The sequence below is a fragment of the Equus caballus genome, chromosome 19 (assembly GCF_041296265.1).
Source record: "Equus caballus isolate H_3958 breed thoroughbred chromosome 19, TB-T2T, whole genome shotgun sequence".
Taxonomy (NCBI): domain Eukaryota; kingdom Metazoa; phylum Chordata; class Mammalia; order Perissodactyla; family Equidae; genus Equus; species Equus caballus.
In genome coordinates, this window is record NC_091702.1 from 33356342 (window position 1) to 33370020 (window position 13679).

Sequence of the window (13679 nt, forward strand, 5' to 3'; positions counted from 1 at the left end):
TGGACCAGAGTTTTTTCCAATAGACTATGCAGGCTCAGAGTTGTGTCCTGATAGAATTTTGGATAGATAACTGGCCGCCAGGCTGGCAGGCAGGCAGGCAGGAAGTTGGCAGAACCTGCCAGAGCATCATTTTAGCTCCTATTTAGTGTCAGAATTAACTTTGAGATCCATTTCACACTTGTTACGTTGATTCTACAGATGCAGAACATATGCAGCATTTAGCTAGGACTCTATCATCTGTGCTTTAAACTTCTTAGAATATGCTGGTATCCAGCTTCTCTAATCTAACATTCAAATTGATGACTAGTTCAGATAGTTTTAAAATTCATGCCACCCCCCCCTCAAAGAAAATAAATGAATAAAAAGTGAGGACATATTCGGAAGACATTTTTATATGTCAGCCTACAAGGCAAGTCATTAGCCATAAGGAAAATCTGATTTGGAAGTAAAACTGTACAGTTAAATTCCTCATGAGATTCTAACTCTCCCTGAAGGCTTGTCCAATTGCAGACATTTTCCAGATGTTTATTAGCCTAGCTCATTTTCCATCTTTAATCACCATTTTTAGAGCCACTGGTTTAAAAGTCTCTGAGAACATCAGGCTTATAACAGGTAAATCAAAGTATAATGGTGCTGTTAGGTTCTTTCTAGATGCTGAGTATGAGACTTTTAGATAGTCTGTCCTTATTCCCTCTTGCCTTTAGAGTGCAACTTGGGTTTTTCTTAGGAAAAATAAGAAGAAATGAAAGTCCTTACTCAGTCACAGGATGTGTTACTTCACTATCATCTCTGTCGCCCATGTTTTCTGAACTGGCTGTCATCTTGATCTGGGTTTGAACTTGCCCTAACTGGCAAAAGCTGAGCCTGCTTAAAAATCAAGCTAGTGTCTTGGGTTTGAGAAACAACCTGGAAGTTAGTCCATTATAAGTCACCAACTCTGTTCTCTTTCTTTTCTTCTAGCTGTTGTCTAGCAGGCCGTGCCTATCCCCTTGGTGACATCCCTGAAGATCTTGTTCCCTTGGTTAAAAACCAGGTTGGTGCTGTTTTCACCACATGTTTACCATCAACACCTCTTGTTAAGATGCACTAAAGACAAATTGTAATTGAGGGTTACGCAGCGGTCCAGAGCCATTAGCTATGACAGGAGAGCCTGCACACTATTACTGAGGCCAATAATCGTAGTTGAATGAGGTAAGAGAAGTTATAACATAGTAGCAATTTAAACTAAATTCAACCTGCCTTTGTTTTATCCAGGTGGGAATCATTGCTTTGGCAAAATACTTTGTAAGGTGAAAAAATAATCAACTTTTTTTTTCAACTTGCAGGTTTTTGAATTTCTAATTCGCCTGCACTCAGCAGAAGCATCCCCTGAGGAAGAAATCTATCCCTATGTTCGGACTTTGCTACATTTTGATACAAGAGAATTTCTAAATGTATTGGCACTGGTAAGAGATAAATGATATGATTTTAATGTGTTTTAAAAGGAGGCAGGTTGGGGCCTGCCTGGTGGCATAGTGGTTAAGTTCATGTGCTCCATTTTGGTGGCTCAGGATTCATGGGTGGGGATTCCAGGCATGGACCTACACACCACTCATCAAACCATGCTGTGTTGGCGTCCCACATGCAAAATAGAGGAAGATTGGCACAGATGTTTGCTCAGCGACAATCTTCTTTAAGCAAAAAGAGGAAGATTGGCAACGGTTTTTAAGCTCAGGGTCAATCTTCCTCACCAAAAAAAAAAAAAAAAAGCCAGCATGATTATTTTTTAATAGAAAGAAAATAATGCAAGTAATAATCCTTATGCAGGTATAATTTTTATGCCCTAGCAGTAAGTCAGGGTTTCAAACTTCTACATTTTTAATTTTGTTGTACCACCCGTATTTTCTAATTCTTTATCCCCCTTCCTTCCCCCTCCCTCCCTTCCTCCCCCTCTTTATTCTCTCTCTGTCTCTTTTTCTCTCTTTCTCTCTCTTTCTGTGTGTCTCTGTGTCTGTGTCTCTTTCTAATACATCCTTATCAAAAAGTTAAAGAAAGCAGAGTTAGATGTGGTGCATCTTTGATTTTATAAATTCTGTTAGTTGGCACACTAAATATGGAAGAAGGCTCTGAAGTACATGTGGTGGTGGTGATAGTGGAAATACCTGGAGTTGAAATGTAACACAGAAGCTCCCTGCTGAAAAAACATCCTTATACGTGTTCAATTAAAGATGGGTTTGGGTGAGCCAAGTTCTCTGTGAAAATGCCTCCAGGGGAATAATTATATAAAACATGATATATCATCTCAATTAAATGGCTTTGTAGTTATAGTCTAAAAAGCTTTCAATAACATGGACAGCACTTATATTATAGTGTTTAGTGAAGCAGGAGGCTCAGAAATGTATAGAACACACAAATAATGTATATGCACAGTATTAGGAGAAAAAAGACAGGAAGGAAATACACCTAAATATTAATAGTGACTAACTCTGTGAGATGGGGCAAATATCTCTAAGGACCGTATAGTACTTTTATAAGTTGAACAATAAACTGTTAAATAAAAAAAGTAAGTACTCCTGAGAAGGTTAAGATACCAATTATACTTTGAATTACTTTAATTTTAAAATCTTACTTCAGAAGTAGTAACTTTAATTGCATATGAAGAGGGGAAAAGAAACTTAGAACTGGAAATTAGGTCTAGTTGGTTTAGGAGATCTTCGACATCCAGAAGAGGACATAAGGGTACTTGGTGTCTGGCATGTAGGAAAAAAGAAACAGGAAGTGGTGGGGCAGGGGATTCGGAAAAAGTGGTAGAGAGCGACAATTGATTTTACCTAATTTTCATTTGTTTAAGGGCTGTGTTAGCATTGTAGGTCATTTGGAATTATGCCGATGTCTGAATTACCATATTGAGATTGATAGTAACCGCAATATAGTCTCTCATTTGCTTGACAAATGTGTGAGTGCCTAGTTTATCACAAGTACTGTATTCTGGGGGTGCATCCTTGGCTGACGGGATAGAAACCCTGCCTTTGTGGAGGAAGAGGATCCAGATTGTAGAGAAGTAACTGTAGCACAGTGGGATACATGCCATTGGAGAAGTGCAGGATGCTGCACAACACCTCGGAGGGGAATCTAATGGAGGGCTAGGGAAGGTTTCTTGGGTGAAATTATGTCCATGTTGAGTCTCAAAGGATGAGTAGAAGTTAGGTTAGGGAAAGATATTCTAGGCAGAAGGACAGAATATGTAAAAAGACCTGGAAACAATACAGCAGTGTGTGTTCAAGGAATTGAGAAAAATTCAGCGTGGCTGCATCTTTAAGGAAGCCCGCAGAGAGAGAGAGCTCCAGAGATGTAGGCAGAGACTGAATTTTGTAATCCATAGTAAGAAGTTTGGACTTTATACGAGAGCAGCAGGTAGCCATTGAAGCTTTTTACATAGAGGAATATCATGATTTGTAGTTTAGAAAATTCTGACTGATGAATGGAAAATGGATTGAAATGAAATAAGACTGGAGACAAGAAGATCTATTAGCAAATTTTCGTGGTAATCTAAAGAGAAGGTGATGGTGGCTTGAATGCGGGCAGTAACAGTGGGGTACTAAGAAGTGAAGGGTTTCACAGATACTTGAGGAGGCATAGCGGCCTAAGATTTAGGGCTTACTGTGCAGTTGGCTGTGAAGGATAAGACAAATGAGAAGCATCAAAAATTCCCAGATTCCTGACTTGGTGAACGGGATATGTAGTGGTTTATTTGTTTATTCAGTAGGGAATCGAAGGAGAAACAAGCTGCTCAGGAGATAGGGGGAGGGGACAAGGGTGTGGTGAGGAGTCGGGAGATGTAGTAATTACTTCTCGTATGTATTTAATGAATTTGAAATGCCGTGAAGACAAGTGGAGGTTTCCTTCCATGCCTGCACCAAGTGTTGGCTGCATTCCCAAATGGGGATGGTGACAGATTTTTAAATTACATTTCCTACTTTTTTAAATTTAGGAATATTTTTTCAAGTAAAGTTTTTAAATTTAGCTTTCTTGAAGTATGATTTATACAAAATATAGTTCACTCATTTCAAGAGAAGAGTTTGACAAATATACACAATCTTTTAACCACTACTACGATCTAGATATAGAACATTTTTATCACCTCAAAAAGGTCACTTCTGCAGTTTTGTAGTCAGTCCCAATACTTTCTGACACTACAGTTTTGCCTTTTCTAGAATGTCATTTAAATAGAATCATAAACTTGGTAGTTTTTTCTGACTTCGTTCACTTAAAATAATGCTTTTGCGATTTATCCATGCTGTTGCTTGTGTCAATAGGTTTCTTTTTATGTCTCTATAATTTTCCATTTTATGGATATACAGTTTGTTGATACATTTACCAGTGGATGATTCTTGGGTTGTTTCCAGTTTTAGGCTACTATGAATAAAGCTATTATGAACATTTACATATAGGCCTTAGTGTGGACATAAGTTTATTTCTCTTGAGTAAATACCAAAGAATGGAATTGCCGGGTTATTTGTTAAGTGTATTATTTTACTTTGTAAGAAACTGAAACTGTTTTCTAAAGTGGTTCTACCATTTTACATTCCTACCAGTGGTATACGAGAGTAGCATTTCCTTCGTCTTCTCACAACACTTGGTAGGGTCCATCTTTTTAATTTGACCATTCTAATAGGTGTAGTAGTATCTCATAGTGGTTTTAGTTTATATTTTCCTTCTGACTAATGATTTTAAGCATCTTTTTATTAAAATATGTTAGCCAAGAAGATATGTTTGCCATCCATATATTGGTAAAATATCTGTTTAAATTTTTCGCCCATTTTTTTAAATTGTGTTTTTCTTGTTGAGTTTTGAGAGTTCTTTATAAATTCTAAATACAAGTTCTTTATCATATTACGTAAGCCTAGCAAATGTTTTCTCCCAGTGTGTGGTTTATCTTTTCATTCTCCTAACAATGTCTTTTGAATAGCAGAAGTTTTAAATTTTAATCATCTAATTTATCAGTTTTGTTTTGTGATTCATGCTTTTGATGTCGTATCTAAGAAATGTTTGCCTAACCCAAGGTTGCAAAGATTTTCTCTTATGTTTTCTTTTAGAAGTTTTATGGTTTTGGGTTTTACATTTAGATCTATGATCCATTTTGAAGAAATTTTTGCATGTAATGCAAGGTTTAGATGCAAGTTTTTGTGGGTTTTTTTGGCATATGGATATCCAGCTCTTACAGCACCATTTAATGAAAAGACTGTCCTTTCTTTGCTGAATTGTCTTTGTACTTTGTCAGAGATTTATTATCTGAATATGTGTGGGTCTACTTCTGAATTCTGTTCTATGCCATTCGTCCGTTTGTCTGTCTTCATGCCAATACTATCATACTGTTTTGATTTCTGTAGCTTTATGAGTATGGAAATCACATTACGTTAGCTCCCCATATTTTTGTTCTTCAAAATTGCTTTGTCTTTTGTAGGTTTTTTGCTTTTCAATATGAATAGAAGAGTTATCTTGTTAATTTCTACAAAAGCCTGCTGGAATTTTGAGTAGGATTGTATTTAATATTTAGTCAATTTGAGAATTGACATCTTAGCAATATTGAGTTTTCTGACCCATGAAAAGGTATATTGTTCCATTTATTTAGGTCATCTTTAATTTTTCTCAGCAATATTTTGTAGTTTTCAGTGTACTTTTCTGAGTGATGAGGATTCAATGTAATGTTTTGTCTACTATTGTACAATTTTCAAATTTTGATAAATTAAAACAAAAATTGCCTCCCTCTTACCTTGCTTTGTACATTGCTGTCAAGAAAACTGATGTTAGCCTGATTTTTCTTTACTTTCCCAGGGACACAGTCTTTTTTCCTACAGAACCAGCATACTTTTTTCCTTATATTTAAAATAATAGTTTTACTCTAAGATATCACTCAGAATTGACTTTCTGGGTCAGTTTTACTCTATATACTGTTGACTCTTTCAATATGTGAATTTAAGTCTTTTTATTTCAAGAAAGTTTTCTTCAATTTGAATACTTTTTCTGCTTTATTGTGGTCATGCATGGCTTAATGACAGGGATACATTCTGAGAAATGCATCGTTAGGTGATTTCATTGTGCAAATATCGTAGAGTGTACTTACACAAACCTAGATGTGGTATAGCCTACTGTACACCTGAGCTAAATGATTCTAATCTTATGGCACCACCCTCGTATATGTGGTCTGGTCTTGACCAAAACGTTGTTATGTGGTGCATGACTGTATTTTATATTTCATCTTCAGAAACTCCAACTATTTTTGTATTGTGTCTTCTTTATCGTCTGTATTTATCACCTATTCTCTGATCTCTTTTACTTCTTTATTCAAATTTCATTTTCTTGGTTCTTTTCACTTACATTCTCTATTTCTCTTACAGTGCTTTTGATCATATCTCTTCTCCCTTGGTGGCTTGTAAATCTGTCTTCATTTTGAGATGACTTTGTCTTTTTTTTCAGTTTTTTTTTTCTGAGTTCAGTTAGCTCCTAGTTTGTATCTTTCTGCTTTTTGTGCATTTCTTTCCTGAATTCTTAAATTTCTGTGATACTCTTTCAAATCTGCAGTTGTATGTTTAAATATATTTAATATATATTGGGATAACGTTATAGTTTACTTCTATCTTGTAGCTAGTTTTTATTTTGTGTTATTCTGGAGTGCCTGCATCTGCTGTTTTGATTCTCATTTTTTGTGTTGGATTTTTCTGGACTAGCAATAATAGGTGACTTTGTTGGAGAGTGGAGGAAAATTGCATACTTGTTTTCCTAGTTCAAGTGACTTCTCCATTTGCTACAATTAACTACAATTTCTTTTTTTTCTTTTTCTTTTCTTTTTTTTGGTGAGGAAGATTGTCCCTGAGCTAACATCTATGCCAGTCTTCTTCTATTTTGTATGTGGGTTGCCGCCACAGCATGGCTTGACGAGTGGTGTGCAGATCCATGCCTAGTTTCTAAACCTGCAAACCCTGTGTCTTTTGAAGGTAGTCTGTCATCTTCTCAATCTTTGACATTATCTTGTTTTAGTTAGGATCTTTATCTTGAGCCACCTCCTTCTTTACCATGAATAATTCCCCATTCCAAAGTACCTCCTCTATCCCAAAAGCCATATCTTACCAAGACCTCTGATCCACACTTGCCAGACCCCTTCTTTAATCTTCCTGTTGGCCTGTGCTCTGATCCACCAGGTCTCAGACCTGATGTCAGTGTTTTCTCACCCAGAGTGGATTTCTCTTTGCTTCTGGAGGTGAATATTGAATGGTATTATAGGTGTTCTGCTACCAGTGAAACCTTGTCACAGCCTCCTTTCTTCTCCCCAGTTCTATCCTGACTTCTTTATGGTGTTACAGGCTTTGGAGCCAACTCTGCTAATTTGGGATGTGGATTTTCCCACTTTTATGTAAGTTGAAGTTTGTAGTGTTTGTTGTCCTTCTAGTTTTCCCATTAGCCTGGGTTGTGGGTGATTCTTTTTGCTCTCTTTTTATCATACACAGATCTTGTTGGGGGATGTGTGAAGGTGTTAGGACATAGCTCCACAAACTACAGCCTGTGGACCAAGTTCTGCTCCATTTGGCCTCTGCCTGTGCAAGCTAAGAATATTTTTTACGTTTTTAAGAGTTATAAAAACAGAAGAATATGTTGTTGAGACCACATGTAGCCCACAAAGCCTAAAATATTTTCCCTCTGGCCCTTTTCAGAGATGTTTGTTGACCCCTAGATTAGGATTTAGCCAATCAGCATTATCTTACAGAAACTCTGTAATAATTTTTAAGGGACTACGGAAAGAAGCTTTTATGACAAAATTCCCAGATGACTTTGGACTGAGTTTTGGGTCTACCTTTGTGCTTCGCAAACTGTGTCATTCTCCATTAGGACATCTTTGCGTATTATTCCTCTAACAAGCATTGTACAATTAGAAGCATCTTTGTGGAATGATAATGGTTTAACAATGATGTGCCATTTTGTTAACTACAACCAAAATATGTCATTATGAATATCCTAATATTCATAATATAGTATATCACCACTTAATTATGTTTACAGAAGTAAACTTTCAATATCTGTTTCAAAGCAGTGAATACAAGCTATCAAAAGGAAAATGGATAAGGAAATTCTTTTTTCCTTGCTGTCACTGCTGTAGTATTTTAATGCATCTGTTAATTCTCCATGTTTTTGTGTTTTAGTTGAATAGCACTTGTATTAGCAGACAGTACCTTCAGTTTGTACCTGCAGAGTTGACATGTCACTTTGGCAGGCTGGGCTGGGGGATGTTTGCGTGAGCTTGTGCGTGTTTATTGTTCTCATAAACCTGAAGATACAACTGAGAGACTTTCTAGTCCCCCTGTCTGTCTTCAGTCGGGGTCATATTTAACCTGCTTAAACATCAAAGTATCTTCTGTTTGAGCTTTCCAGATTAAGAGTTCCTGTGTCTCCTTGGTTACTCATTTCAGCATATCTCAACTAACTGGCAGCAAACCAGTATAGCTGAAAAAAAGATTAAAAAAAGGAAAGGGTTTTCTTTTTCTCTGTAATTAACTAGACAAATCAGCAGTCATTTGTTTAAAGCACTTACTGTGTGTCAGACAGAAGGGAAAGAAGGCGTGCTCATAAGAGAACAGCGTGAGCAAAGGGGCTTTGGAGAAGTTGGGGGATTTCAGGGCCAATTTACAGAACAGCAAGTATTCTGGTTTGAATGTAACCTCGATGTAGTCTTGAAGGTTCGTGGCTGTGAAATTCCTGTTTTCTTTTAATCTATTGGGACAATATGTAATCTATTTTCTTTTCTCAGGAAAATAAGCAGTAAATTATTGCTGTGTGGATTTAAATATTTCTAAGAGCCTAATGTGCAAAGTGAGAACCATAAGAAAGATCTTTGTCTTTCATCATTCTTGTTATTCAATAAACATTTTCATTTGAATTTTTTGGTAGTGGATACAATTTCAGCTCCTTCATATGTGTATCCTGTACGTACTAGGTATTTTCAGAATCTGGTGCTGTCATTTACTTTGGTGCGTGTTCTATTCAAAATATATTTGGCTCTACTTGAGCAGGGACATAAAATAAGAAGTCCTGTACTTGGCAGTGTTTTGAAAATAGGGTGCCTTTTCCTTGTATGTTGGCTTGAGGATTTTAACATTGTGGCATTTTACCATAATAATTTTTTTAACTATCTTTGAACATCATTTTTTCTTAGTTGTCACGGAAATTATGAAAATTATTTTTCATGACAGTTCACAAACTGTATTTCAGTTATTATTTCCAAATAGCACAGATGGAACGATGGCTGAGCATGTAACATGTATTTCATCCTTCTCAAACTCTTGGTCACCAATTGTGTCTTGCAATTAGTGTTTTTTCTTTTTCATTGCCTGTAAACTTTGCCTTCCTTTCTTGAATCACTTTTTGGTTGCCTGATAATCACCATATTTTATGCTTTTTATCTATTTTTAAAGTTTCAGAATACTGTGCAATATTAAATGTTGTAGCTTTCTACTTAACTCACTAAAAATAAGTTATTAAAGATATATAAGGAAAAAACTACTGAAGAATGATTATCTTATTTGGGAATTTACTTGACTATTAATAAGAATTTAATATCTTCTTTCCTTCTAAAATTTACAAATAATTATTTTTAAAACTTTCTTTCTCTCTTTTAGACTTTTGAAGATTTTAAAAATGACAAGCAAGCCGTAGAATATCAACAACGTATTGTGGATATTTTGTTGAAAGTAAGTATTCAGAAAAAATGTCTTTGTGTTGATGTTTATATTAAGAAAGTTGAATTATTTTATAGCAAGTTCTAAAATAATCTTGTTTAATGAAGTGCTGTGTTACAGTCATTTATCTTGTTTAATGAAGCGATATGTTGCAGTCTTTTAAAAATTTTATTATGATGTCTTTGTCTTCAAAAGTTGAATGAAATACTAATCATTCATTCAAAGAAGATTTAATGTCTCTCAGCTTTAGACTTGATACAAGGATATAGGGTACTACTCTTGAGAAAAGTATATTGTGATAATTGCTACATTAGTATGATTACATGCAACGATAGAAACTAACTTCAGAGTGCTTTGAGAAAACAATTAATGTAAATAATCTCCTTCTGTCTCATACCATCATCGCAGTGTTGCTAAGGTAGTTTTACCGTTGTACTGAGATGATGGGTGACACTTAGGACTTGAGGCACACAAAGACGATCATCCCGGTCTGAATCTAACTAGATTCAGTCCAAAGCTATTTTGAGGTTCATGCTGTTGCTAATGAATGAATGCAGAGACAGATTTTTTTCCTTTCCATCTGCACAGCTTCAACCAGGCCAATTTCTTCTTGTAGTTGAAAGCTTAGAGTTTTCATCCTGTTCATTTGGCTATAAAATAGAGATTTCTTCCTCTTAGTGACTTTTAGATTATTTTGGACAAGAGACCAAAATTAAACTGTTCTCTGTGCATAACATTAATGCATTACAATTATAATAGTTCTTTATAATTTTCAAAGCACATTTATATACATTATGTCATTTGAGCTATTTATTGACCTTGTAAGACTGACAGTGATGAAAATACAAACAGGATGGCTAAGCTCCCAAATAATGCCAGTTTGATCCAGGTGGTTAATATGGAGATTTTTCACCTAAATGCCCAAAATACCTTTCTAAATGGTTTCTCGATACATCATCTTGTCCTTGTTTAATTTGTGATCTTGCCTCTTCTCTACCTAATAGTCTTCTATGGCTTCCCATTAGATCAGTTGGAATTAAGTTCTGCTGTGAGAGAATATTCAAATTAACAGTGGTTTGATTGTGATGGGAATTTATTTTGTCATGTAAGTCTGGAAATAAGCAACCTGATTTAGTAGAGTGGCTTCACAAACTTATCAGGGATGCAGATCCCTTCTGTCTTACTGCTCTTATTCTTAGTACATGGTTTTTGTTTTTTGGTTCAAAATGGCTGCTCAGGCTCCAGCCATCACCTCTGCTTTCTAGCCAGCCTGACTGCAGAAAGAGGTGAAGAAGTGAGTGTTCCTTTCTTTAAGAAAATTTCTTAGAAGTTATCTACAACAGTTCTGCTTATATTGTGTTGATCAGAACTTAGATATATGGCAGGTTAGCTGCTAAGAGACTGAGAAATATATTCTGTATTACGGGTGACCATGTGTTTAGCTCAAAATAAGGAATTCTGTTTCTAAGTTAGGAGGGAAGAACAGATGTTGGAGCACAAGTACTAGTTTCTTCCGTACCCATATAAACTGCTTAATGTAACATCCAAGATCCTTCTGTATTTTTTAGTCCCTGACTACTTCTCTGTAACTGCTCCTCTCTCCTACCCACCACCGCCCCGCCATGTTATGAACTCCTCAACCATACTAAATTGTTGGAATTCACTGAACTTTCTCTGTCATCTTTGTGGCTTATATTCTTTGCATAGGTTTTCTTTCATCCCGTCATGCCTTTTCCTTTCCTTTCTCTGCCTGGCAAATTCCTAACCATTTTTCAAGATGTAACTCAAATAGCATCCATGAGAAACTCATTTAGGATCCTCTCCCATACTTCCAGTTTGATTAGTTGCCCTTTCTCTGTGTTCATGTAACACTTGATGCTACACTAGACACACTGTTTCGTAATTGTTTACATGTGTATTTTCCTACCCAGACTTGAGCTTCCTGTAGGTATAGACTCTGAGGACTTTTGGGGGGGAGGGTGCCCATTGTTTTAACATGCCCAGAATGTGCCTAGCACAATGCCCACAACTTAGCAGACATACAAGAAATGTTTTCAAGTTGATTGAATTGGAATTTAAATTTAAAACTATACTGAGTTAGAAGAATGATCCAAATGAAAAGAAGAAATCTCCGTAAGTACTTAAGTTCTTACTATTGGGGAATGGCTACTCTTATATATTGTTTTGATAGTATTTACCTTGGGTCCATGAAGAATGAACTTTTGAGATTATTTTCTCATTTCTGGTAATAGAGTTGTACTAATCTGTTAAAGGGTACTTCTGAGGGAGCCAGTGACAGTGGGAGTATAGGCAGTGACCAGAGAACAGGTGAATGAGCATCAGATCTCAGGCATTATTGTGTGTGCTGAATGGCTGCAGACAGAGAGGAGAAAGGCTGTTAATATGTGACTTTGTACAGGATTGCCCTACAGATTTTGTCAGCATGGTCTCTGAAATAGGTCGGAGAGAGGAAATGGAGAGAAATCAAAATTTCTAGGGTGATAACCAATTAGACACTTGCTGAGGTGCCAGGGGAACTGGCTGTGAGTTAGAACTGTTTTCAAAGATGTTTCTAGGATCAGACAGTTAAGGAGTTTGCTTACAGAGCAAAAGGAAGGGCTAAAAGCAGAGACAAGCACTAGTTGAGCCCCAGCAGTTGAGTTCTACTCAAGGGTCCGCACACTGGAAGAGAGTGATGACTGAGTATTCTAAAGCTGTAGAAAGCTCTTTGAATATGATCAGTTGGAATTTAGAGACACACACACAGATTACAACTTGAAATATCCTCACGCTCTTAGAAATGACTGATTATGCACTTGAGCAAGCTGTGATTGCTGGGCTAAAAGCAGGAAGGGTGAAAGAAGTGTATATATGACTAGCACAGTAAGAAGAGGTAGGCCAAAAGCCAGCCCCCAGGGAATGCTTTATAATAGGAGAAATGTTTATCTTTGAATAGAGGATGGAGGGAGGGAACTTAGGTCTTTGCCGTAGATGAGACAGGGTGCTGTTCCCTAATTTGTTGTGGGGTTGCTGCCATAGATCCAGTAAGTCCAAAACAGTACATGATCCTTTCTCAAACTTCTGCATTCTCTCTTTGTTAATGGCATCATTATCCTACCTGCCTGTCAGGCTCAAGATCTATTTTTTATTCCTCCTTTAGCCACATATTTCCACACATATGAATACTTGTCCTGTCTCCTCTCTCTCTGCAGTGTCTTTTGCACCTGTTCCTCCTTCCGTTTTCCTTGTCTCTGCCCTGGTCAGAACCCGTCTGTCTCTCCCTTGGACCCCTGCAGTCACATGCATCTTGGTCTCTCACCTTTTCGGTCTTCCTCTGTTATTTTATCCTTCACACTGCTGACAGGATAGTTTTACCTCAGCACAATACTGATCGTGATCAACTTTCCTGATTGAACGCCTTTAGTCTCTCCCCAGTTTGTGATGGAATAAATTCTAAATTCCTTGGAATGACATTTGAGGCCTAATCTTTTTGTATCGAATTTCTGCCTCCTCTGCATGCATGCTCTGCATTCTAATGAAACACATAGTTTCTCTAAGCAAACGGTGTTTTCCTGTGTCCATGCTTTTGCTCACTCTTCCTCTGCCTGGATTGCTCTCTCTCCTGCCATTTCCCCATCACGGGTTCCTCATGGGCTTTAAAGCTTAATTTAAAAGCTACTTTTCTCATTTCTTTTCAAGTTCCCTGTCTAACCAGTTGAAGTGAATTTACCCCAGTGTGCTTCTGTAGTCATTTGTTCCTCTGTAATAGTGTTGATCACAGTATGCCTTTTAAGATTCATTTACCTGTCTCACCTTCCTGTCTCATTGATAATTCCCTTGAATGTGTCTGCCATAGCATCTTACACATAGTAGGTACTCTGGAGATAAGAGCTCTCTTAAAGCAGGGGAATGATTATGATTTGATAACTGTGTGTGGCTGTAAAAAGCCTGTTACATGAAGCCATCTGTTCA

The 13679-nt window shown here is 36.8% G+C and overlaps 1 protein-coding gene across 22 annotated transcripts in view; it reads left to right on the plus strand.

The window, feature by feature from the left end:
- Window positions 1-13679, plus strand: part of VPS8 (VPS8 subunit of CORVET complex) — a 236071-nt gene that overhangs the window by 109953 nt on the left and 112439 nt on the right. For all 22 annotated transcript variants that reach the window (XM_001498654.4, XM_070243423.1, XM_070243433.1 and 19 more), the window contains 3 exons: window positions 961-1033; window positions 1326-1445; window positions 9648-9719. In XM_001498654.4, coding sequence (XP_001498704.1) covers window positions 961-1033; window positions 1326-1445; window positions 9648-9719 — 265 coding nt within the window. The remainder of the gene's footprint in view (window positions 1-960; window positions 1034-1325; window positions 1446-9647; window positions 9720-13679) is intronic.